Source organism: Lagopus muta, chromosome 1 (genome assembly GCF_023343835.1).
Source record: "Lagopus muta isolate bLagMut1 chromosome 1, bLagMut1 primary, whole genome shotgun sequence".
In the NCBI taxonomy this organism is placed as follows: Eukaryota; Metazoa; Chordata; class Aves; order Galliformes; family Phasianidae; genus Lagopus; species Lagopus muta.
In genome coordinates this window covers 193,278,379-193,304,960 of record NC_064433.1, presented here as the reverse complement: position 1 = coordinate 193,304,960, position 26,582 = coordinate 193,278,379, and the positions used below count along the sequence as shown (strand labels likewise).

Below are 26,582 nucleotides of genomic sequence, written 5' to 3'. Positions count from 1 at the left end.
ATCATTTGGAGAACAAACTGGTGCTGTGTGGAGCCAGGAGTTGGACTCAGTGATCCGTATGGGTGCCCTCCAGCTTGGGGCTGTCTGTGACTCTACAAAAATTCTGTGCCAACAAGCAGAAAGATGCAGTCACACATCTTACAACTGACACAACTCATCACACCAGCGCCACAGACAGCATCGTGTCCCACTGTGACCCAGCTCTGTGCCAGGAACCCAACCGAGCCAATGGGGGGGGGAAACCAGCAGGACGCAATGAGAAGGATGGAGATTGATGGGGAGAGATTAAGGAAGCTGAACGCAGGCAGCTGGGCTAAGTGAGGATTTATGGGACACTTCTGCGTGCCTACAAACATTATGGGCAATGAGAGAAGAGGAAGCAGAGCTGCCATCAACAAGCTGATGGTAGCAGAATGACAATTTACAGTGTCTATCATGGAACCACATAAAAATTGGAGAGGATCCAGAGGAGGGCCACAAAGATGATGAGGGCTGCAGCACCTCCCTACAAAGACAGGCTGAGGGAGCTGGGCTTGTTCAGCATGGAGAAGAGAAGCTGCGGGGTGACCTCAGTGCAGCCTGCAGTGCCTGAAGGGAGCCTGCAGACAGGAGGGGAGTCAGCTCTGTGAAAGGGGAGATGGCAGCAGGACAAGGGGAAATGGTTTGGAGTTGAGGGAGGGCAGCTGGAGGTTGGATGTCAGGGGGAAGTTGTTTAGAGAGAGAGTGGTGAGGTGCTGGAACAGCTGCCCAGAGAGGCTGTGATGCCCCGTCCATCCCTGGAGGTGTTGGAGGCCAGGTTGGATGGGGCCCTGGGCAGCCTGGGCTGCTGTGAGATGGGGAGGTTGGTGGTCCTGCATTGGTGGGGGTTGGAGCTTCGTGATCCTTGAAGTCTCTTCCAACCCAGGCCATTTTATGGTTCTGTGATATTGATGGTATTAGACACAGACAACAGCCAAGTCTTGTAGAAAGTCCTTGAGGAAAAAAAGATGTGATCAACGTTGTTATGGTACAGATACAAAATAGATGGGAACTTCCCTTGTGTGGGAATTCTTCTGAAATTTTAACACCTAAAAACCCAAATCCATGTAATTCCGTGCTGTCACCTCCCTGTGAACCCTCTGCAGCACTCTGCAAATGGGGACATCATCTCTGTCCCATCGCTTCTGACTCTGGAGCAGACATGCTCACATCCACTGAGGAGGAATAAAGAGAAACGTTTCATCGATAAGAGATGAAAGCACAGGAAAGAAGGAAGCTCATAAACAGAGTTAATTTTTAACATCGCTCCACCACGCACTCATAACTTTCAGCTGATCAAGCAAATGCCAGTGCTGCACAGCTCCCTTTGTAAACCATAGGAAAATGGAGAGAAAGCAGTGTGAATTCCTACGGACTGGGTAGCTTCTTCTGATGTCACAATACGAGCATAATTCTACATAGAATCACAGAATGACAGCATGGCCTGGGTTGCAAAGGAGCACAATGCTCATCCAGCTCCAAGCCCTGCTGTGTGCAGGTCGCCAAGCAGCAGCCCAGGCTGCCCAGAGCCACATCCAGCCTGGCCCTGAATGCCTGCAGGGATGGGGCATCCACAGCCTCCTTGGGCAACCTGTGCCACTGCCTCACCATGTTGTGCTGAACACAAACACATCCCCTTCCCTCTGAGATTCTGTCTCTTTTTTATCCCCAAAACAACTGTGCAACAGCTCAAACTCAATGGCCGCTGGAAGTCAAACCCAATGGCCGCAGCTTTCTGCAGGTTTTTCTTCTCTTGTTCTGGTTGGGTGCTGAAATGGGCTGCCCAGGGGAGTCACCATCCTTGGAGATGCCCCAGAATCACAGAGATGCTGTACTGAGGGACATGGCTTAGTGGGAAATATGGGTGGTGGGCGAATGGTTGGACTGGATGATCTTTTCCAACCTTGGTGATTCTGTGATCCTACAGCTCTTCCCTGTGTTTTGTTTTAGGTGTTTTGTTTCAGTGTCCTCTGCAGAACGTGAACCAGATGCTGACCGTGGGGTTGGGGGCTGCTCCTGACTTACAGCCTCCTGCAAGGCTCCCAGCTCCCAGCACAGAGCACCGAGCGCTTCAAGGCAAAGTTGGTCTCCATGGGAATGGAGGACAAACTAAAAATAACTGTCAGACGACATCTTCACAGTTTTGCAGGAGATATTGTCATGGCAATGAAAAGAGTTGTAACCTGTTGTCATGATAACCGAAGTTTGAAACTAATGGGAAAGCGTTCTGCTTCCACATTTATTCATCGTGGGGCTAACACTCAGGGCTACACACTGCTGCCCTGGAGGAAGAGCTAGTGGAGAAATTAATGGGACCAAGCTCGTTAGGCCGCGCTATCACTGGCTCTTCCCTCTTTCACTATTGCCAATTATTTATTTTGAGTGGTTTCAGCACGTTTTGAGACTTTGTGAAGATTCTACTTCATTTGGAGATGCTGTCAAACATTACTCTGGGCTGGTGGTGGCACAGCAACACGCCGGGGGCTGGCTGCTGGTTTCAACAGGGACCAAAACGCAGCCTGATGGAAGGGGCACTGTCCTGCCTTTGCTAATTAACACCCACATGCTTAACGCACAAATTGTTGGTGCTCCTACTGTTGTAATGTCTAACTCATGGCATAGGCTCCCAATAAAGTTGGTATGGATTTCACAGGATCATGAAGGTTGAAAGAGAGCTTAGATATCCTCAAGATACCCAAACCAGGAAAGGAAACAGCCGAGAGCAATAAGACATCCAGAGAGAGAGGAAAAGGGGTGGCGATTCAACTGGATGTGCTGTCTGATGACAGAAGGAAGAGGAGAAAGATTGCAATCACCATCAGCTCCTAAAGGCACAAAGGGCCCACCCCAAACCTGCCTGCCTTTGCCAATTAAGGGGAACCCAGGAGACAGGCAAGGCTTCCAAGCACAGTGGAGATGTGGCACCGGAGTACATGGTTGGTGGGCATGGTGGGATTGGCTGGGGTGGACTTGAGGATCTTGGAGGCTCGATGTTGTGTTGAGGGACGTGGTTTAGTGGGAGCTATTGGGAATAGGTGAACGGTTGGACTGGATGAGCTTTGAGGTCTTTTCCAACCTTGGTGATTCTATGATTCTACAATTCTATGATTCTATGACTCTATGACTCTATGACTCTATGATTCTATGATTCTATGATCTTGGAGGTCTTTTCCAGCCTCAATGATTCTATGATTCTATGACTTGACAGCCCCATCCCTCGTTCTCCATCAGGCACACGTGTGTCAGACTCCACATGCGTTCACTTTGGTGTTGTGTGGGGAGGACAGAATAAGCAAAATGAGAGATGAGGTGTTGGTTTCCTTAATGTCACCTTCCCCTTCTGCACGTCTCACCTGCATTTTGCTGCCAATGATGCACGAAGCCTCATAACGTGGGCAAATCCCACCCTTGGGATTTGATGTGGGACCACATCCACAGATCTTCTTCCAGCTCCCTTCCCCAGCAATTATAACTAACAGGTAGTACTGATCCTCAAGTGTTTGCTTGAGCACAGAAGCAAACAAGGATGTAATGGGCTGTACTTTAGGGATGGGTGCTGGAGGAGAAGACAAACTTCAAACACATCCACCAAGCGCCAAGCTGGGCTTCCTGCATCAGAAGTGCTGTCATCCTTCAACTCTCTGGAAGCAACAGGAAAAGATGGAGAAATGCAGAGCGTGATCTTCACAGCCGAGATCCAACTTGGCACCAGTTGGCTGTAAGAGATCTGAGAGTCCCTGACCTGTGCATGCCGTGGGATACCCACAGATGTGCACCGTCCAGCAGTCCTGAGCTGCAACAAGGGGCTCAGAGCAAACCGTGCCCTATTCAAAGCTCTATGTGACCATTACCACGCCTTCACTTATGAAAAATCACCCTGTTCACTCCGAAATCACGATGATGGTTAAATATATCACTATTTCCTTCACTTTCTGGGAACAGAAAAGTCATACCAGCGACGGAACATAAGTCTTTGCCCACACCTTCCACACGCAGCAGAGAATGTCTTCACCTCAATAATTACTTCCTCATTTGGAATAAGAAGAACCTGGAGGTAAGCAGAAGCTCAGATGCATACACACTCCCATCTTCCTGAATGAAACCACTCATTGTCAGGCTGCTGAAATTAGTTCTTTCCCGTTGGATCTCATTCATGGCTATTATGTGCTTTGCATCTCCTGGGAATGCCACCAAAATCAACAACTCCTGCTCCCTTGAGACGGACGCTCATCTCTGCAAGGCATTAGGTTTCCAGTAATGAGAGATGCTAACTTCAATCCTGGGTGTAAACAGATGGCAATGAATCAAGCAGAAGGCTGAAACTGCCCTCGTTTACACACTAAAGGGACTTAATTTACTGAGCTACAAAGGTCTTCACCTGTCGTGACTCCAGGGTTTCCCTCTTGCCCTTCCTTCCATCACCCTCACGTCCAGCAGCCGTGGCCAACATCTCAATCTTGCAAGAGCTCATCCTGTCAACCTGGCTTTGCTGTTATTTGAGGCACTTCTCTTCACCCTCAAGCCAACATATCTTCATCATCAAGCCAGCATACAGGCTCAGGAGGTTGTAAGCAATGGGGCCGTCTTCCTCTCAGCTAAACAAAGGTTTGTTGGGTATTATAACCCTGGTGGAGAAAGCCATGATTTCCAACAGCTCTGAACACCTACAGCAGCCAAATGCTTGTCCTCAAACACCTCCAGGGATGTGAATGGTGTTACGAGTGTGTGAGGAGGACAGAGTAAGCAAAATGAGAGATGAGGTGTTGGTTTTTTCAATGTCACCTTCCCCTTCTGCACGTCTCACCTGCATTTTGCTGTCAATGATGCACGAAGCCTCACAACGTGGGCAAATCCCACCCTTGGGATGGTGAATCCACCACCTCCCTGGGCAGCCCATGCCAAGGCCTCAGCGCTCCTTATGAGAACCAATTTCCCCTAACATCCAACCTGAACCTCCCTTGGCGCAAGCCCCAGATCCTCCGTGGACAAAATGCAGGACCTGGCAATGGGCCTTGCTGAACTCCAGCCCACTGGCCTCAGCCCAGCCACCAGCCTGCCCAGATCCCTCTGTAGGGCCTTCCCACCCCCAGGCACATCCAGATTTCCCCAACTTGGTGTCATCTGCAAACGTACCGAGGGTGCACTCAGTGCCCTCATCCAGGTCCTCAATAAGGCAGCCCTCATTCCTGCATGGAGTGAGCACACCTCTCCAGCAGCAGAAATGTGGGGTCAGAGCCAGGGGATGCAGCACGGGGGGCAGGAGGAAGGGAAGAAGCCATCACACTGAGGAGTCTTTCAGGCCCCATCTATTTGAACAGTGCCAAGCAAGCTCACTGATGCAATATTTTCTTCCTGCGCTCCGAGCCAGGGCTCTGGGATCTCATAAATCATCTCTGGCTGCAGAGACATTAAAATTCAAGCCCAGTACTGCGTCAGATGAAACGAGGCCGAATGCCAGCGAGAGCACAGAGGGGGAAAGGCAGGAACACGCGCTTGGAAATAAGTGTAGGAACGTGTTTGCATACAAGCAACCCCTGGATTGGGTTTCTGCACAGCAGAAAAACAGACCCGGTGATTTGCAGATGTGGTGCAAACCAGGGGAATGTTTCTGACAAAGGTCCTTAAGACCTGATCGCAGGTCATGGTGCTGCACACACAGACGGGCCTCTGTGCTGCATTGCACGGCGTGAAGAAATCACTGTGTGCCAGGAGAGGAGAAAAATTCAATATTTAATCTGCAAACATGCTTGCAGGAGGGAAGCCGCTACATTTTCATTTATGACTTTCAGCCTACAAATATACAACAGCATACACCAAAGTGCTTCTCTGCTGCTCCTGACATAAATAACAAAAGTGGAGGTGAGGAGCAAATATTATGTGTGTGGGGCAGAGATGAGGGCAGCATCTGAGCTGTGTATCGTGGAGAAAAGCAAATGGGGATACAGGATAAGGGAGATGGTGGAGTCACCGAGCCTGGGGGTGTCCAAGGAAAGGCTGGATGTTGTGTTGAGGGACGTGGTTTAGTGGGAGCTGTTGGGAATGGGTGAATGGTTGGACTGGATGAGCTTTGAGGTCTTTTCCAACCTTGGTGATTCTATGATTCTATGAATTGGAACTGCAAACTCCCCAGGGTGGTGGGCACAGATCTGAGATCAGGGAGCAATGGGACACAGCTTTGATGCAGGGCTGGGGTTGGGGGTGATGTGGGGGGCCGGAGTTGGGCACAGTGATACCTGTGGGTCCCTTCCAGCTCAAGGTTCTGTGAAGGGGAGGGAATTCCCAGAAACAACCTCTTTTTAAAGGAGCTTCCCAGCGGGAACTACATCTAACTGAGTGATCTTCTCAATGGATCCTCCCAGCTGCGTCCAGATGTGGAGTCCTCAGTACAGGAGAGACGTGGAGCTGTTGGAGAGCATCCAGGGAGCCACAGAAATGATGCCAGGGATGGAACAGCTCTCCTATGGGGACAGGCTGAGAGCTGGGCTGTGCAGATGGAGAAGGGGAGGAAAGGCTGCGAGGTGAACTGAGAGCAGCCTGTCAGTGTCTAAAGGTGAGCAACAGGAATGAAGGGGACAGGCTTTCAAGCAGGGTCTGCTGGCAGAACAAGGGGCTTGAAAGGCACAGAAGATTTCTAGGAACAGAGCACAACAGTCATCATCATAAGAGCAGACAGATTGAGGTGGAAAAAAATAAGAGGACACAACAGATACACAGCCGTAAGGAAGACAGAGCCAACAGCCTGTATGGAAGTAAAGGAAACATGTAGGAAGAGGCATTTAAATAGTCTAAAACAATGGAACCACGAGTGAAACAAAGAAGCAGAAAAAGAAGACTGCTTAAGAACAAACTACAGACAACAGACACCAACAACAAATAGGGTTTCTGTGATATACAAAGACTAGGAGTCATACAGGAAAAAACTGCATCCACCCATTACAACACTCGAGATACATTTTAAAGGCCCAAACAACTACACAGAATTCAACTACACATCACCTAAGACAGAGCTTTGGCAGGACTAAAGCTTAAAAATAAAGTGTTTCACTTCCTCAAGTGAGTGAAGGATTTATGACCGTACGCCAACAGTCTACAGCAGCAACCGACACAAAAAATGCTCTGTTCACATTATATTGGCTTTTTTCTTCCCTCCCTTCTACGCGTCTGCTTCAGCCCAGGCCATTTAATCTTTTTATTTCTCTTTTTACTGCGAGGAAAAAAACAAAATCAATATTGTGGCCGAGCAACGTGGCGCAGCACAAAGCCGTTCTCTGCGCTACGCGAGCACACGGGATTAGAAGGCACACAATGGGCTCATTCAGGAACACAGAACCTGAGTTTTGCTTGCTTTTAGGATCTGGGACTGTTCTGTTTTGTTATTTATATTTTTTTTACAATGGGGGAAACTCAAAAGCACATGAATGCTTACGCAGAGTCCCAGTATAAGGTGAGGGGTAAAAGCTGTTCCAGCAAGTAGCTGGGGCCCTCAGCACAAGAAGGACGTGGAGCTGTTGGAGGATCAGAGATCATGGAGATGATCAGAGGGCTGAAGCACCTCCCCTATGGGAACAAGCTGAGAGAGCTGGGGGTCTTCAGCCTGGAGAAGACAATGCGACATCATAGCGACCTTCCAGGACCTGGAGGGGCTGCCAGGAAAGCTGGGGAGGGACTTTTGATATGGGCAGGTAGTGACGGGATGAGGGGAAATGGCTTTAAGCTGCAAGAGGGTAGATTTAGAGCAGAGATTGGGAAGAAATCCTTTCCTGTGAGGGTGGTGAGACAGTGGTCCAGGTTGCCCAGCCAGGCTGGGGATGCCCCGTCCATCACTGGAAGCAGTGAAGGCCAGGCTGGATGGGGCTGTGAGCAACCTGGGCTATGGGAGGTGTCCCTGCCTGCAGCAGGGGGTTGGGAGTGGGTGAGCTTCAAGGTCCTTCCAACCCAAACCATTCTGCCCTTCTATGAAGTTGCTGGGGAGCTCCTGGAGGGCTGATGTTACCTGGAGCGCTGTGATCACCATTTCCTTTTTTTTTAAAGGGGGCTCAAATGCACCCCTGGCAATGAGACAGCTCAACTCTCCACTTCCAGCACTGAAAGGAAAGGAAGAAGCCTTTTGTCCTGCTACACTCAGAGGTGTGGGATGCTACACTCCAATGCTCCATCACATCTCCCATCCGCAGCAGGACCAGGGCAACAAAACTGGTGAGGGGTCTGGAGCACAAGTCTTATGAGGAGTGGCTGAGGGAGCTGGGATTGTTCAGTCTGGAGAAGAGGAGCTCAGGGGAGACCTCATTGCACTCTACAACTTCCTGAAGGGAGGTTATGGTGCAAAAGGGTCTGGCCTCTTCTCCAAATAGTAGGCAAATAGTAGGACCTGAGGAAATGGCCAGAAGTTATACCAGAGGAGGTTTAGGTTGGATATGAGGAGAAACTTCTTCTCTCAACGGGTGGTCAGGCACTGCAATGGCTGCCCAGGGAGGTGGTGGAGTCGCCGTCCCTGGTGGTGTTCAAGAGGCGCCTGGATGAGGAGCTATAAGAGATGGTTCAGTGCTTGTGGTACTGATAGGAATGGGAGGGGGGTTGGACTGGATGATCTTGCAGGTCGTTTCCAACCTTGTGATTCTGTGATTCTGTGACCACAGCCAGCATACCCAAACACAGCACACAGCCATCATGCATGCTCATAAACCACAGAATCATAGAATCACCAAGGCTGGCAAAGACCTACAATACCATCCGGTCCAACTGTCCATCTATCACCAATAATTATCTCTGATTCATGTCCCTCAGCACAACATCTAAGGACGCTGGGTCTAAACGACCCAAACCCAACCAGCAGCCCCCTTCTCCTCGCTCTCCAGGATGGGGAAACTTGTACCTCACTTCCTCCGATGTTCTTGGAGGAAGAGCTCCACAAGTTACTGCCACAAATTGGACGACGTGAGCAGCAAAGCAGAGCTGAAACTCAATCAGCTTCCAGCACTGAGAAATGCAGCATGTCGCTCGGTTGTGTTACTGCACAGAAACAACTCATTTGCACTTACAATAACAAGAGCCCACACGAGTCAGATCTCATTCCTCTCCCAGCCGAGCACCACTTCCCTGCCTGCTCCACGCACACCGATTAATAAACACGAAGAAACGCCAGAGGAAAAATATTCACTGTACCCACTTCGTCCATTTTTAATCACTCTGAAATCAATCCAACACCCTTCAAAATTCCTGTTTCACAGAACCAATAAGCGGTGCATCACCTTGATAAACCCAGAGATGGCATTTCCCAGAGAATGGAAGACGAGGGCGCGCGTGCGGAACATCAGCGGCTTCATCTTCCTCAGCGCTCCCCAAAAACCTTCTGACTTATGCCAGAAGGGAAGATAAGGTCAACTTCACCTTCTTCACTCAGTCAGGAGCTGGTTTTCTTGGCCAAAGAACCAATCTGTTGTCACAGGCATTGCCTTCGCCGGGAAGAATACAGGAACGTTTTAATTTTATGTTAATAAGAAAGGTTGAAATTAAGCCTAGAATTATCTCTGTCCCATGAAGATCATTGAAGGCTGACTGCAGAATTCCCCTCAGCACATCCTTCCACTTGGACAAACTGTGAGGCTACTGGCTTTCAGTATACCAATAAATTAAGCGAAGAGCAATGCTGAGCATGCAAAACAGCTCTGCTCTGTGCAGCCAACGTCCAACACAAACAACACTGAGCAGGATAAAACCTTCAGCAAGAGGATGGAAGCAGGCTTTAAGGTCCCCTCCAACCCAACCCAATCCTTATGGAGGAAAACAGCATCGCTCTCGGGTCATTTATACTGACTTTGCTGCAGAGACAAGTATGGACACAAAATGATGAAAAAAACACCATTTTCTCAAGACAGTAAGGGTTACCTTACAGGAAGAAATGGTTTGAAGTCGAAGGAGGGAAGATTTAGATTGGATATCATGGGGAAGTTCTTTATTAGGAGAGAGGTGAGGTGCTGGAACAGCTGCCCAGAGAGGCTGTGATGCCCCGTCCATCCCTGGAGGTGTTGGAGGCCAGGTTGGATGGGGCCCTGGGCAGCCTGGGCTGCTGTGAAATGGGGAGGTTGGTGGCCCTGCATTGGTGGGGGGTTGGAGCTTCGGGATCCTTGAGCTCCCTTCCAATCCTGGCCATTCTGTGATTCTATGACAGCCCTTTAATCTTGCATTTTCATTCTACCCAACTGCATGCTCATGCCTTGTCCCTTACACAAAAAGTCTGCATGAAATACCTGCATGTATCATCATGGGAAACTGTGGAACCGCTGGGGCTGCTTGTGGCTAATGAATTACCCGCAGGACGAATGCATTTGGTTCTATGATTCCATCATTCAGAACTCTGAGATGCACATTTTTAATCATGAAAACCAGAAGATCGGGCCATCTGAACACAGCCACCCCATCAGACCTTCCCAATGTGTTGCACCCAAGGATCCTTATGAATCCCTCCCAACTTGCGATATCCTATGATTCGGGATACGATATGATACGATTCTGTGCACTCACATTCGCACTCCCTGACCTCCCCATTGGCTCCTGAAAGAAACAGAAGATGTGTCTGCCTTCCCCCACCCTGGGTGAGTTGGGAGCCTCCGTCCTGAGGCTCTCACTTTCTGCCATTGCCACACATCCCCAGCTCTTCCAGGAGTGACTGGGAAGAGTTGGGAAGAGCCAACGTTGCTCCCCAAGTGGCCAAGCATCCCCACTCTGGTGGGCTCGAGGACGCTGCATGATCAACATGGGCTGCAAGGATTCACTGAGAGCCAAGAACTTCAGAAGACATGGCCAGCAGCAGGTAAGGGACCCATGTTTTGGAGTGGCAGTGTTGAGTCTACAGTGATACCGTGCTCCATGTGTACTCACCTCCAAACACAGGTTTGCCTCTCCCTTCCCACTCAAGAAGCAGACAAGTACATTTGTCCAGACATAACCTCTTTAAAATGAAGGTTTGGGTTTTGGAAGACTACAGTAAATAATTCTGATGTAAATCCCAGGGATGGGACTCATGACCAAACACAGCTCTAAGCATCTCCATCGGAATCAACCAGCAATGTGCCTTTCAACACAAGGGAGAAAGAAGGGCTTCTAAAACATAATGCACACATCTCATAAGAACAAACCCAGGAGAGATGCTCTTTCCTTGCCATTGCCATGAAAGCAGCACAAGGGATCACATCTCCACACTGCACCTCAAACTGGGCAGAAAAACCTGGAACCAGAGTGATGAGGAGGGACCACAGGCCAAGGTGTGTGAGCAGCGCATCCCAATGCAGCAGTACAGCAAGGAGTTTGGGATTGCACCATGGATTTTGGTCTGAGAGCAAGCAGAGGGCTGACTGATAACTCTATGGAAGAGTCCAGGCAGTAATGTGTGGAGCAGGACAGAATATACCCACACTGTTTAGTGATTTTTTGAATGGAAAGGCTGAGAAAGTAGAAAAACTGAGATTGCCCTGTTCATTTTAAATAAAATTTCAAGTAACCCTTCAAATAACTTCCAAAATTCCTCTTATTTTTCCAATTTCCAGCAGTCATTGTGGAATAAAAAAGCAGAAAGACTGCTCAGTGGCACATGGAGCCTGAAGAGGGCTCTTTGTCCAAAAAACTCCACTGATTTCCATAGGCAGAATCTCCACGATGTGCCACACATGCAGGAGAACAGCCCTGGCAGGTCCTGGCAGCAGGAGAGCATCAAGCACTGCAGCCACGCAACACAAACCCGCAGAGATTTACTCACCAGCTTCACATCTCTGAGCCTGTGGACTTTATTATCAGCTTTCATTTTAGCAATAGCTGCAATGAACACGGGGCAGCCTACTGAAGGTTCATGAAGCACGGCATCTTATCAGCATATTAATCAGGCTCTGATAGGGAAAATGATCATGGTGTAAGCTACAATGCTTTTATGGTTTCACGCTTGAGGCTCCAGAAAAGACTGATTCTTCATCCCTGATTCCCCTCCAGTGAGCTCATCCATTTGCCACAGGACTGGTGAGCACTGAGGACACACAACCTGCCCAAAAGTTGACCCAAGATTGGCGAGCACTGAAGGCAAATAACTGCCCAAAAGTTGACCCAAGGTTGGTGAGCACTGAAGGCAAATAACTGCCCAAAAGTTGACCCAAGGTTGGCGAGCACTGAAGGCAAATAATTGCCCAAAAGTTGACCCAAGGCTGGCGAGCACTGAAGGCAAATAGCTGCCCAAAAGTTGACCCAAGTTTGGCGAGCACTGAAGGCAAATAGCTGCCCAAAAGTTGACCCAAGGTTGGCGAGCACTGAAGGCAAATAACTGCCCAAAAGTTGACCCAAGGCTGGCGAGCACTGAAGGCAAATAGCTGCACAAAAGTTGACCCAAGGTTGGTGAGCACTGAAGGCAAATAGCTGCCCAAAAGTTGACCCAAGGTTGGCGAGCACTCAAGACACACAGCCTGCCCAAAAGTTGACAGCACTTTACACTAAGATCCAAATTAATTACATGCTATTTTAATACTCAAACGCTGCTGCAGATGTTCTAAAATAAGTCAGATTTTCAAACGGGCGGTGATTACTGGAGCTGGACCTGCTGGAGCACACAGCCAATAATATTCTGCCCATTTCTTGTGTTAATTTAACACTTCTGACCATTTCAGTGAGCACTTCTACTTTCAAACCTTGGTTTATGCACTACTTACCATTCAAGCCATTTAAACCAAAGCAATCACAAACTCCAAAGCTGCAATGAGCTCCTGGAGCCATGGAAGGGCTCCGCACAAATTCCGGTAGGCAACGACCCTTCCACGCCATTTCAAAACAATCTGAGAAAGAAACACCTCCCAACTCCTTCACTTCATGCTTCTCCTGTGAAAAGTCCATTTTCTCTGTCCATACGCATTTAAATATCCTCCAGAACAGCCTGTGGCTACATAATAAATCGATCAATAGCTGAGCAATGCATTGCAAATGAAATCCAAGGGTAGAAATCAGCATTAGATAGACAGAATCTGGCATTTCTAAAGCAAGAGCTATGTCAGCTTTTTGTTAATAATTGCTGAAACTGCCCTCGAGCATTGCCTGTCTTTGATATGTAAAGGAATGAATGTTAATTTTTTTCCCTTTTGCTGAAGCTTAACTTCAGTTTTCCCACCAAATATTTGGCAAATTCATATCTTAAGGACATTCTGGAATACTACTTGCCTAGCAAAGAAACAGCTCTTCATTTAAACTAAGAAACCAACCAAGCATCAACATGACCCAGTTACTGCTTTGTTGTCCTGTATCCATGCAGCCACTTGAATCTTCCTATTTTTGAGTTCCCACTGACATATCCAAGGACCCTACGACATTTCCTTGAGTCCCATCTCATCCAACCTTTCTGCCTTAGGTCATGCTTCACATCACGAACTCTGGAAGATGAATGGCTGAAGTATGGGATGAAACCAGCCCCGCCAGGACGCCTACTGGAGCTGCCACGAGCAAGGAGGACAGCGGCTTTAAACATCTGAATGCACAACATAATCTTCAGCTTCTAAAACACGGAACGGCCTGGGTTGCAAAGGAGCTCAATGCTCATCCAGCTCCAAGCCCTGCTGTGTGCAGGTCGCCAACCAGCAGCCCAGGCTGCCCAGAGCCACATCCAGCCTGGCCTTGAATGCCTGCAGGGATGGGGCATCCACAGCCTCCTTGGGCAACCTGTGCCACTGCCTCACCACCCTCTGCCTCCAAAACTTCCTCCTCACATCCAACCTAACATCCACGGCTGTTCAGAAGCAGACGGAGAAAATTCACATTCAATAAGTATTTAACGTGGAGTTTCGAGGACATGCAAAGAAAGTAAAGCAGGAGAGAAGTAGACTCTCGTCAAACCCATCCACACACTGCAAAGCACAAAATTGCTGCTCTCTCCAGTGCACTTTGGAACTCCTTCTCCCACCCGAGCACTGCTGGAGTCTGCAGTCCTCTCTCTATGTGATATTTCTGATTATTCACAGAGAATTTTTCCCAAAGCCTCTCATGCTTTGACTGGAAGACCAAAGTTTCCCTGCGTGAAGTATCTCCAACTAAGCAGCATGCATAAATTTGACTGGGGAAAAGAGAAATGGTGGATCAAAACAGGGCAAAACCTCTTTGAGGAACTCTCCACACTGGAGTTATCAGCCAGGACTCCTCAGCAAACACAGCAGGACCGATCTGCTGCCAGAGAGAAGGAGCAGAGCCAAAGAAACGCCGCGCAGATGAAACAGCTGAGAGCATTGGATGCTCATTTCCATGCCTGCTGACCACTCCTCTCCACAACGCAGCCTCACGTGTGAGGCTTAAAGTCAACTCATACAGCTGGTAAAGTGAACACAAAGCATGACCACTAATTAACAGCTAATGACACTCAAGAAAACGTTAGAAGGAAATGCGTTCCCAGGCGGGTGGCAGGAAGGGTTACACCATCAGAATACGTGCTGGGGAAACAACGCCCAGGGAAGAACACAGACACCCACATTGAGGTTCTTTTTCCAAAGCACGGCCCCTGTCTGAGCTCAGTTCTTTCTCTATCACTACACATCAGCTCCCTGCCTGTCACACAATCACGGCCAGCATCACCCAATGCCTTTTTCAAGCATTAAAGATGACACCTTTTAGAAAACTGGGTTCAAACACGGGTTTCAAACAGACATGGGCCTCCATGTTCGACGTAGGATCAACTCAAGCAAAGCGTAACTTGAAAACAAAAACAACCAGTCAACAACTCGGTGCAAATCATCACTACGATAACAGCAGCGTGCTCCCCAAACAACTGGCTCCACCACGGGTGGCATTCAGGTCCAATTTCCTCTCATTAACCTCACTGCTGAGTCCCTGATGTGAACCACTTAATTAAGGGAATCGCCACTCGTTAACGATGGCCTGCTCCCTCCACCCAACAGGGATGCCCTCAGACCTACCTGTGTATGCCATGTTCTTCGGGTTTCCATAGGGAGCCCCAGGCTGAACGGGGCTGTAAACCGGGTTCATGGTGGAAGATCAGGAACTCTGCAGACAAAAAGAAAGCAGAGGTGAGACAGCTGCCTGCACTGCGCTCCCGTTCCGAGGTCCGCAGCGGTGCTGTTTGCTAGGATTATTGCACTGTAATTCAGGACACTGAAAAGGATTTACAGCTTGATGTTACAACCAGGTAGCGCATTCCATCGTTCAAGTTTTGGATCTCTCCATTATTTCCTCTAACTTCTTCACCATTGCACAGACTGCCTATAAATACACCTGGAACAGATTAATTTCACATATTCCCTACCTTCACGGGCCTCAGGATTCACGACCCAGCATCTACCGTGCAGTGATCAACGAGGAAAAGCCAGAAATTGGGCAGAGGAATTCACCCCTTCAGCAGAGTCAATGCTCACTGGGTAACGCACACAACGAGAATGGAGAACCGACCTTCCAACAAAGACCCAGTGAAATGGAGAGCAACTCAATCTGACCCCAGCAACATCATACCTAAGCCCTGGTGCTGCACAAGCATTTGTGGGGCTGCCCAGGGCGTGCAGTGGCTGCTTGGGGTGGTGATGGACACGGCAAGGTGGGCATGATGGCCGATCTCCAACAGCAGCACATGCTGTCTTCTGTTGAGTTTTATTTAGAGGAAAACAAGTAACAAGGGAATTTGTGTCTATCAATTGTCAGTTAAGCAACTGCTCAGTTAATTATCTTAATGAAGCACATTCTCAATTCTGATTAATAGGAAAATCAGTCATTAAGCTTTATTAGGCGACACATTTGTCTCTGCAGCTAGCTAGTGACAGTTCCAAAGGCGAACCCCAGCGATCCTTCTCCAAAATGTGAGGTTTTAAAACGTATTATTTTACAGCTCATAAATACAGTTGTCCTTTCCAAGCAAGTCTCTCGTGATGGATGCGCAATTTGTTAGATCATTAACTCCTTCCACTGTACCTCAGGATGGTAAACAAGTCAAATGTTAAATGCTAGGAACAACTGACTTGACAACAATTACTGCTTAATTAATTAGCCGCCCCTCCACCCCCAAGTTAGCAGACAAAGAGCAATAGTCAAAGCAAAGGCAAAGACAGCCGTAAAGCACACTGCAGCAACTGGCACTGGAGGGATTTATGGAGGAGCACAGGGCTCCATGGGACGGCCGTGGTGTTGGCCATGGGATGTCAGCACAGAGCTCCCATGCACTGCACACTGGGTACCACAACGTCAGGACTATCAGAGAGTGTCCAAAGGAAGGCTACAGAGATGGGGAGGGGTCTGGAGGGCAAAGGCTGTGAGCTGAGGCTGAGGAGGGCCACCACAGTTCAATGTATAAAGAGCTGCATCCACCGTAGCCAAAAACACCCCCTTTTTCCCCAGATGCCTTGCTCACGCCTCCTTCAATGACTTGTTTCTTCCAGTTCACATCCACCGTGCCCCTGCAGTGGAGGTGTCACATCAGTGGTGGGCATAAGGCAAGAGGGTGGCTCTAATGAATGGCCATAAGCCATTCTGACAAGAAGCAGCACTCCCAAACCTGGGTGCAATCAGAGGCAATCAGGAGATCACAGAATTCACGTTGAGGCTCCTACAGCAATGCACTGTGCTTTGAGGGCTCCTGTTGTGAGGAGATTTGGTTTGGGTTTTGGTCTTCTGGACTGAACGTCCCATGGTGCATGGTTTGAAGGAGCCCACTGGACCAGCACTGGTTTTGACCACTGTGTCCCATGAGAGTTTGGAGGACACTGGGTGGGCAATGAGAGCGGAGCTGCTGAAAGAAATGTGGTCCACGCACATCAGAACTGCTCCGTGCATGGGAATAACAACACGGTTGGTGGGAGCCACCTCCCCACTGCAACAGTGCTCTGAATCACAGCAGCAGCAAAGCACATAACCTAACAGTTCCCACATACATGTGATGCCTTAAGTCAGAAATGCAACAAGCAGGACCTGAGAGGAAAAGGAAGAGAGCTAGTGGACGAGAAATGAGGCAGAAAAATCCAATACGGGCATGAGATCAGCAGGGCTCAGCTTCCCTCACCTCTCCACATCCCCTCTTGCTCCTTCTGTAGATAAAGAACGATTCGGTGAACACCACTGCTATGTCTGGCAGCACTGGGTGCTGTGCCAAAAGGCAAAGAACACACTGCTTGAGAAGGACAAAAGAAAAATGCCTCTTAGCCAAGACAGATTATAATCACACGATGGGGGTTGAGAGCCCGGTGAGGAAGAGGTGCTTCCTCCCCACTTGGTATGCGTGGCATTACCTCCAGCCCGCATGGAAGAGTCAATGCATTTCAGACGGATGATTTTCTTTCTTTTTAGCATCTTAAAGCACATTCAGATGAGCTTCCAATACGTTCTGCAAGACAATACCATTCAGAACCCCATTTTAAATTCATTACGGGCGCTGCGTTGCGGCATTCGAAAAGTAACACTGAAATGGGGATAAAAAAGGATTAGCAAAATTAAACCTCCCTCACCACGATGACTTGCAGCGCTTGCTCACGGCCAGGAGGGCACAACAAAAAGACTAACAGAAATGAACCACGAACAGACGACTGCAAGTATGGCTGTGCTGCATGGAGCTCCCACAGCTCCCCAATCCCCACAGCGGCGATGCTCCGCTGCCTGGAAGCTGCTGAGAGCTGAAGGAGTGACCCCAGCTGCAATGCCATGGGAATGGGCTGTGAGCAAACAGTCTTGGGATACTTTCTGGCTGTAACCTGGTGACATTTCCTTCTATTTTATCCTTCCTACGCACCACTGGTTTCCTGATGTTGGTTTGCTTTGTGCCTTTGGAAAAGCCCTGTCCGGGACCACCTTCATTGCCTCCTAAAGCAATCAAAGTTTTGAGTCCTCCAACACTGATGGCAATTTTACACATGAATGTTAACGCAGATATTTCTATGCGTACATTGGTGGAAGTAGCATCTCCCACCCCAACACACAGACCTGAAGGCATTGCCCACGCCTGACACACATAACATCATCGAATCACTGAGGTTGGAGAAGACCTCCAAGATCCCCAAGCCCAATCCCAACCCAACTCTACCGACCACGTCGCTCAGTGCCACATCTCTACAGCTCTGGAACACCTCCAGGGATGGTGACAGAATCACAGAATCACAGGATCACAAGGTTGGAAACGACCTGCAAGATCATCCAGTCCAACCCCCCTCCCATTCCTATCAGTGCCACAAGCACCAAACCATCTCTCGTAGCTCCTCAGCCAGGCGCCTCTTCAACACTACCAGGGATGGCGACTCCACCACCTCCCTGGGCAGCCATTGCAGTGCCTGATCACCCTCTGAGAGAAAAAGTTTCTCCTAATATCCAACCTAAACCTCCTCTGGTGCAACTTCTGGCCATTTCCTCGGGTCCTACTGTTTGCCTGGGAGAAGAGGCCAGACCCTTTTGCACCACAGCCTCCCTTCAGGAAGTTGTAGAGTGCAATGAGGTCTCCCCTGAGCCTCCTCTTCTCCCCACCACCTTCTTGGAAGCAGAGGAAAAGAGAGATGGGAGACCTTCTACAAGGAAAGCACAAATCCAGCGTGCAAGCTTCAGGAAGGTGATGAAGTTATTTTTCCTGTTTTCTGCAGACTAAGTGAAGAAGACTTCACAAACGTAGCATCGCTTAGAAATAAATATATTTTACAGGATTCTTAAAAGAGGGAGGCTGACTGCGACAGGCACATCTTTCACGTTCTCGGGAAATTGAATTGTAGATTGAATCATAAATTTAGGCACAACGGCAATGAAAAGAGTAAACAATGTGAAGGTGAGCTATTGTGGAGGAGGCACACGGCTCCGTCTCGCTCCATGTCAGCCCTCGCGTTGCACTTTTCAGCCTTCCACAGCATTTTGGCTGCGATGTGCCACAGTGGGCACGATGGGGGTGGGCTGGGGTTGGACATGGGGATCTGAGAGGTCTTCTCCAGCCTTAAGGATTCTGTAGCCTTTTTTGCTATCAGAACACAAGTGCTTTTTGCTCTACTGTCTTTCTTTTGAAATAGAGCGGCATTTTCTCCATGCACACGCCAAAAATTATTTAGTTCTCGCCAGCCAGCATGGAACCAAACATCAGAGGCTGCGAACAAAGACAAGCCCAGAAGAGATATTTCCTTCTTCATCTGCACATCAGTGTTTAAAATTCGTTTCATACCAGTCACACGCTAATCGCATTCAGCCCAAACCTCCTTGAACACAAAAAGCTCTCCTGACCTTACGCTGCGTTCTCACTCCAATAATTTTCTGACAGTTTTTCAGTTAAGCCATTTGAAGTCTGACCCTCACTTGGGATCTGCCAAGAAGTAATTCAATTAACTTCCTATCCACGTTTTGAAGGGAGAATGCCTGTGAGCTCAGCTTTCCACACAACACTGTTTGCACAACCGGCGCTTCCTACCTACGCAACAAAAAATTAGATAGAATCACAACATGGCTGTGTTGGAAGGGCCCTTAAACCTCCATCCGTGGCCTTGGGCACCTCCAGGGTTGGGGAACCCACAGCTTTGGGCAAAGTAGACTTCTCTGGTCGTAGCAGAATGAACACATCTCAAGTAGAGAATAATATTTAACCTGTCACAGGTCTTAGAGAAGAATCTGGTTAAAACTGACACTGTTTGGCTTCATCCTTTATTAACAGAATAAAACATGATTTAAAAAAATTAATTGATTTAGACAGGTGAACCGAAGGAAGGCCAGGCTACAGAAGAAGTTCAGCATTTCATTTAGCTATGAATTATTAACCCTAAGTTTTGGTTGTGCAACCCAGTGTCTGCTTTTATCTCTTTAACTACACCTCAGCCATTCTTTGACCTTGAGTCACTGACCGTAGAGGAGTTCAAGGAACATTTAGATGTTGAGGGACGTGGTTTAGTGAGAGCTATTGGTGATGGGTGGACAGTTGGACTGGATGGTCTTGGAGGTCTCTTCCAACCTTGGTGATTCTGTGTTCCTCTTTTCTTCCATCCAGAGAAAAGGTTATTCCAACGTGTTTCCAAATGGGACAACTTCAGATTTGTTAGTTAATCAGCTGATCTGGGGCTTTCCCACTTGCAATAACTGCATTTTGTAGAACACAAAATGGGAACGTGCCTGTGTGTTCATGACACGAAAAATCTAATGGCTCATCTGTAAGCACAAAGCAGCTCGACATTACCGATCTCATGCTGACCCAAAAATAAGAGCTGAGGAATGAAAAATCTTCATCTTCCCATTGCTGAAGTTTATGATGGACCTAAAAGCCAGAGGAACTGAACAACTTCATCATTCCATTACACTAAACAGGATAAAAAAATACAATAAAAGGAACCCATGTCCTGGGCCAGAGCTTCTACAAACACCCTTTGGCCTTCAAATGTGAAACCAGTTCCCTTCAACAAAACTTCAGCAATTAGAATAAGAAAATGATTCTAAAACAAAGTGATGCTATATTAATTGGTGTTCAGAGAGCGAAACGTCTGCATGCAGATGAACCAGCATTACAAATGCTTTGCTTTACATCTACGAGACAGACGGGCTTCCCCAGCGGGTAACCAATAAATAAAAGCATTTTTAAAGGTATCTAACTTGTCCAACACCAACTCCCAGTAGTTCTCAAAGGCATTCACTGATATATTCCCATTAATTCCTTCGACTTGAGACCTTGCTGACTTTTCCTTTTGAAGCAAACCCTGCTGTGCTGCTGCACGTAGTGCTCCCATCCTGCCCTCCAACTGAGCCACATCTTCCTCTGGTGCTTCACCATAGGAATCTCAATGCTTTTATCTGAACAACCCGAGTTCGTTGCGTTTTGCTAAGAAGACACCCCAGGGTACACAGGTGGAAATCTCTCTGATTCTACCTCTGCACAATCAATGGCTTTGGAGATTTGGGTTGGTCGTTAGGAAAGCATGGGGAGGGTGCTGCAGTATGGGACATGGGGACCCACAGATCATGGAATCACAGAATCACCAAGGTTGGAAAAGAGCTTTCAGATCCCCAAGACCAACCCAAGCCCACCCCACCATGCCCACTAACAGTGCCCCTCAGTGCCACTTCCCCATGGTTCCAGCACACCCCCAGCGATGGTGTTTCTCACATCCCTGTCTCCCTCCACAGTCGTAAGCTTCTCAATCTGTGATACAATCCCAGAACCACAGACTGGTTTGGGTTGGAAGGGCCCTCAAAGCCCCCCTAGCCCCAACCCCTCCATGGCAGGGACACCTCCCATAGTCCAGTACCCACAGCCCAATCTGTGGCCTTGGGCACTGCCCTGGATGGGCACTTGGCCTTGTGGAACCTCATCAGGTTCTCATGTGCCCACTTTCTGAGTGTGTCCAGGACCCTCTGGATGGAGTCCCTTCCTTCTGTCCTATCAACTGCATCACTCAACTCGGTGTCACCAGCAAACTGCTGAGGATGCCCTCGATCCTTCTGTATTTATCATTAAGATGTTAAGGAGATATTAAAGATATCATTTGCTTTCCAAAGAGCTTTCCTACCGGCTCAGGTAAGAAGTTCCCCTGGTTCCTGCTGGACACAAGAAGCCATGAGGGGCAGCGGGGCTCAGGCTGCTGTTCCCAGTTCTCCATCCATCTCTATTTATCCCAGAGCACATCCACAAAACATGAAATTTCAAGATGCCTCACCCACCAGATCACTACAGTTTATTTATTTACCCCATCAGCCGTGATGATGTTTAGTGACAGGCACTAAACAGCACCCAGTGTTTCTGCTTAACTTAGCACAGAATTTGACCTACCGTGAAATTATTGAAACTTTGGTTTTTGCCTGGATTGTAAACATCTATCTGAAATCACTGTGATAACTTTCAACCTGTCACTGTGATAAAAAGCAAAATATTCTCTGTTATCTTTCTTATCCGAGGCTCCTCGAGCTGCTCCAGACCTTGCTCAGCCAACCAATGCTCTCCCACTAAGAGAAGGTATAATTTAGGAGCCAGACATCAAACCAGCCACAAAAATAATATTCATAAAATACAATTTATGCACTAATAAAAACAAGCTTCCCCTCTCCCGAGCTTTTTGTAAGTATTAAGCAATCCATCACCCCTACAGCTTCTCTCTGCAGCAGCTGAGAAGCCCAGAGGAGAGCAGTGGGCGATGAGCTCACGGTAACGCAGACCAAGAGAGCTCCAGAGCTGAAGCCTTGCTGCCACACGTGCATTGGTTTTAATGCAGAAGACTCAACTACTTGAGCATCCGTGGAGATGCAGACCCCCATCTCCAAGGGATGAAAGCACAAACCATGTCAGGGTTAGGTTGAGAACGAGCAGGTTGGACAGAGTAGAGCTGTAGAGCTCTACAAGCTGCCACTTGTAGAGCTGAGCACATCCGAACCACAGGAGAACCACCTCTTGGTTTTATCCCACCCTACAACGTTGTGTTTTCTCTTCCACAAGCCCAAACTAAACGCTATGAACCAACATCAGGCCCACCCCACAAAAAAATAAAACAACAGAAAAAGTCAATACCAGAGCAGGTCCCATTATCCTCAAAGACACGTTTTATTTTACGTTTTGCTCCAAAATTTCCAACTGCTGGCCGCTAATTGCTTTCTTTCCACTTCTGCAATTACTCTCCTCGGTGAGGGAGAACCACTTCCCAGCTGTATCCTGAATACTGAAAACATCTTCCCACGCACAGCGACGGGATAACGATCTAAACTGGAGTCTGAATGGAGGACAAAGTTGACGCACCAGAAATACAATACTCCTGGAATTAAATGAGAACTGAGAGGGCCTCTGAATTATACACAAAACAGAACCCTCCCAGCTTTACTGGGTCAGCACTCAAACAGGTTTCCACTGTGTGATTTACAACTTCCAGCCACAACGGCTCCTTGATGCCCTCCAAGGTCCTCTCCCGTGTCCCCAGTCCTTTCTTTTCTGGTCCGGATTGAAATACCAGCAGCACTTGGCCAGCATGGTCTGCCAGTGTGGTACCATGTGAAAAATAAGCAAAAAAAAACTCCATTGGGAGTTCTTTTCATGTAAAAGGGCTCAAGTTAAGAAAATCTGGTATTTACAACATCCACTGGCAGAATGTAGGCAGGTGTTTTATTGCCTAGGGGTCAACTGGTCCAAAATAAGAGAAGAAGAACCATAGAATCATAGAATGGTTTGGGTTGGAAGGGACCCTTAAGACCATCCAGTTCCAACCTTCCTCAAGACCAGAGATGTGAAGCATCTCTGTTGTTTTTCAATTCATCTTAGGAGCCATCGACACACAGGGAATTCAAATTGGAAACACGACGTAAACTGGTTTCTTTGAATGCTAAGTGCTTATTTAATCACTTCCAGCTCCCCTTGCCCACAGAAGGCTTTGGCTGACGAGGGGATCAATGCTGTAGTAAAAACCTAAATATCTAATGGTCATATTTGACCTGCTTATGGCTAGAGGTTTCTAGAGCAGCTCTAAGCAAGCCTACTGAGGGTGATGGAGCACTGGAACAGGCTGCCCAGGGAGGTGGTGGAGTCTCCTTCTCTGGAGATGTTCAAGACCTGCCTGGATGCCGACCTGTGCGACCTGCTGTAGGGAACCTGCTTTGGCAGCAGGTTGGATTCCATGAGCTCTGGAGGTCCCTTCCAACCCCTACAATTCTGTGATTCTGTGATACTGCTCTACCACAGTCATTAAGGTTAAAACAGACTTCTAAGTCCATCAAGTCCAACCTACCAACCATGCATCGATGGAGAGGCACTGCCAAAGCACCTGGTGCAAGAGCACAGAACCAGCTTAAGAGAAGGAAACTTTACAGCAGATGGTTGTGATCTTGAAAGCTTTAAATGAAGGCTACATAAGCTCACAAAGCTGTACTCAAACACAAGCTCAATGCTCAGCGTGAGAGCTACCAGGGTTGGGGCTGGGCACTATAGAAGACCGAGCCCTGTGTGCCTACAACACACTTCTACAACACGTGCAATATGCAGAATTCACATTTTCATCTCACAATCATTGCAAAACCCAGGGAGTTTTTCAGCCTGCAGTGCTCCGTTCACCCAAACAGCCCCTCAGGCTCCTGGGAACGCTCCCAGCACACACAAAGGAAGGGATGAAAGGCCACGACAAGTCAACAATGAAGGCTCCTCACAGGTTTCCGGATTTTCCTTCCCAAAATAAAGACTTTGGAAGGGATTCAGTGAAGTCTGAAGGAGCTCACAGCTGGCGGCTGCTATCAGCACTCTCAGCTGAAAAGAGAAAATCCCAATTCAGTGTGGCCTGACTGCTTTTTTGGGGGGGATACAGCGGGGTTGGGGCTGAATGGCACCACGTGAACAAACAGCAAAGCAGCCACTGTGTTCTTCTTAAAATACCAGTGCATGCTGACATGAAAAAATAACCACATAATTCTCTATGGTCTCTTAAAAGAATGTCAGAAAGGAAATGCTGGCTGCCGTCCCAAAGCAGCCCAGCAAACACTTCTGTTCAAATGACAACATTTCCATGCACCTCAAATGGGTTTCTCCCCCCGCATGTGGAACCATCCAGATGACCACGACCTCGTGTTAATCCCTATCGCTAGGAGATTCATTTCCTAATTGAATTGACTCAGCAAAATTCACTTTTTACAATCAAAAATCAAAATATCAAATATTTAATATACAATATATTAAATATATATCAAATATTTAATATATAATATCAAAACAATCAAAAAACAATCAACCAAATCCTCCCCGTGGCCTCAGCTGGACGCTGCTCACAGCGAGGCTCCGAGCGTCCGTTCTGCACAGATCCTACACAAACCCACATACAGACAAGTACCCCTTATGGATGGATTCTTTTTCTTCTTTTGGAGGGGATAAAATAAGCTCCTTAATTTGCAAGCCATTTCTGACACGTTGATTCTCGTGCTGACAGACACATCTCTGTGCAGAGCAGCCTCTGCGCCATCACTCTTCATAACAACTCAATCCATGCCTTGATGATCCCCATCCATCACCCAACAGCTGCACTCCACCTGCGCTGGAGATCTCCCTTCTCCCAGCTTTCCTCTCTCCTTTCCCAAATGGATGTTAGCAGGGATGGAAAACACAGCCTGGCACATCACTACATTTTTTTACTTATTTTTCTTTTTTAAGCTTTCATCTACAATCAGCTTTTAATGAAACTCACAGCTTTGTTTTCACACGCCCGAAAAATGGGCGCAACGTTCCACCGCAGCATTTTAGGACGTTGTAGGACGAGGGGAAATGGTTTGAAGTTGAGGGAGGGGAGATTGAGGTCAGACATCAGGGGGAAATTCTTTACCCCTCTAGTGTGTGTATTCTGTTAATTGTAGTGCTTCTCACTATAGCTAGATTCCCAGCAGCCTCTCCCATGTTCAGGGAGAAACAGGAGAGTGGACATTCCTGACCAGTAGATACCCTTCATCTCTTGAGCTTTACCTCATCTGTATGAGTTGTGCAGTCCTAAGACTCTCCTAAGGGTACCCCAAGACAGCTCTGGGTGCTTCAAGCTGCTGAAATTTGGGTTCCGTCTTCCCTCTCCCACACCAGTCACAAATACAGGGGTGGGCAGGGTTTAGGACCTGTGATTATTTTGACCATCCTTGACATCTTTGGCCATCCTCGATTACATTTTTCCATCCTTAATTACAATATGCATCCTTAATTACTTTATCCATCCTTGCTTCATGTGAGTTTTCACTTCCTGAAAACATTTTCTGGGACATGGTCAGTTACCCAGAGAGTGGTGAGGTGCTGGAACAGCTGCCCAGAGAGGCTGTGATGCCCCGTCCATCCCTGGAGGTGTTCAAGGCCAGGTTGGATGGGGCCCTGGGCAGCCTGGTTTAGCATTAAACGTGGAGGTTGGTGGCCCTGCATTGGTGGGGGGTTGGAGATTCATGATCCTTGAGGTCCCTTCCAACCCTGGCCACTCTGTGATTCTGTTTCATGAAATACTGGGTGCAGCATGCTATGCTTTTCATAACAAATCCTGGATTTCTGCATTCAGTTTTAACAGCTCCCAGCAATGAGGAGAGAGAAGGAAGGAATTCTTTCCTTCTTCTTTCCTTCCTTCTTCATTCTTTCCTTCCTTCTTTCTTCCTTCCTTTCCTTTTTTCTTTTCTTCCTTCTTTCCATTCTTTCCTTCCTTCTTTCGTTTCTTCTTTCCTTCTTTCCTTACAAACAGACAGTGAACAAGGAGCTGTGGTGTAGGAAATACTGGGACTTCAGAAAAATCCCATAGCAGGAAGTGTGCACACCCTCTCCACGACAGACAGGAACGTGGTCAGCGGGCATGGTGGGATGGGTTGGGCTCGGGGATCCAAGGTCTTCTCCAACCTTGATGACTCCATGATTACTTGTCAGAAAGGGTGGTCAGGCACTGCAATGGATGCCCAGGGAGGTGGTGGAGGCACCGAGCCTGGGGGTGTTCAAGGAAAGGCTGGATGTTGTGTTGAGGGACGTGGTTTGGTGGGAGCTGTTGGGAATGGGGGAACGGTTGGACTGGGTGAGCTTGGAGGTCTTTTCCAATCTTGGTGATTCTGTGATTCTATGATTCTGTGACTCTCTGAGATGCTCAGCACAGCGATGGCGCAGAGCATGGGGCAGGACCTGGGAGATCCTCAGGCCAATTGCC

The 26,582-nt window shown here is 48.1% G+C and overlaps 1 protein-coding gene across 1 annotated transcript in view; it reads right to left on the bottom strand.

Annotated features, from left to right (window-relative positions):
- Window positions 1–26,582, bottom strand: part of FAM168A (family with sequence similarity 168 member A) — a 155,485-nt gene that overhangs the window by 61,883 nt on the left and 67,020 nt on the right. The window contains exon 3 of the mRNA XM_048942219.1: window positions 14,946–15,033. Within this exon, the coding sequence (XP_048798176.1) occupies window positions 14,946–15,015 (70 nt within the window). The 5' untranslated portion in view covers window positions 15,016–15,033. The remainder of the gene's footprint in view (window positions 1–14,945; window positions 15,034–26,582) is intronic.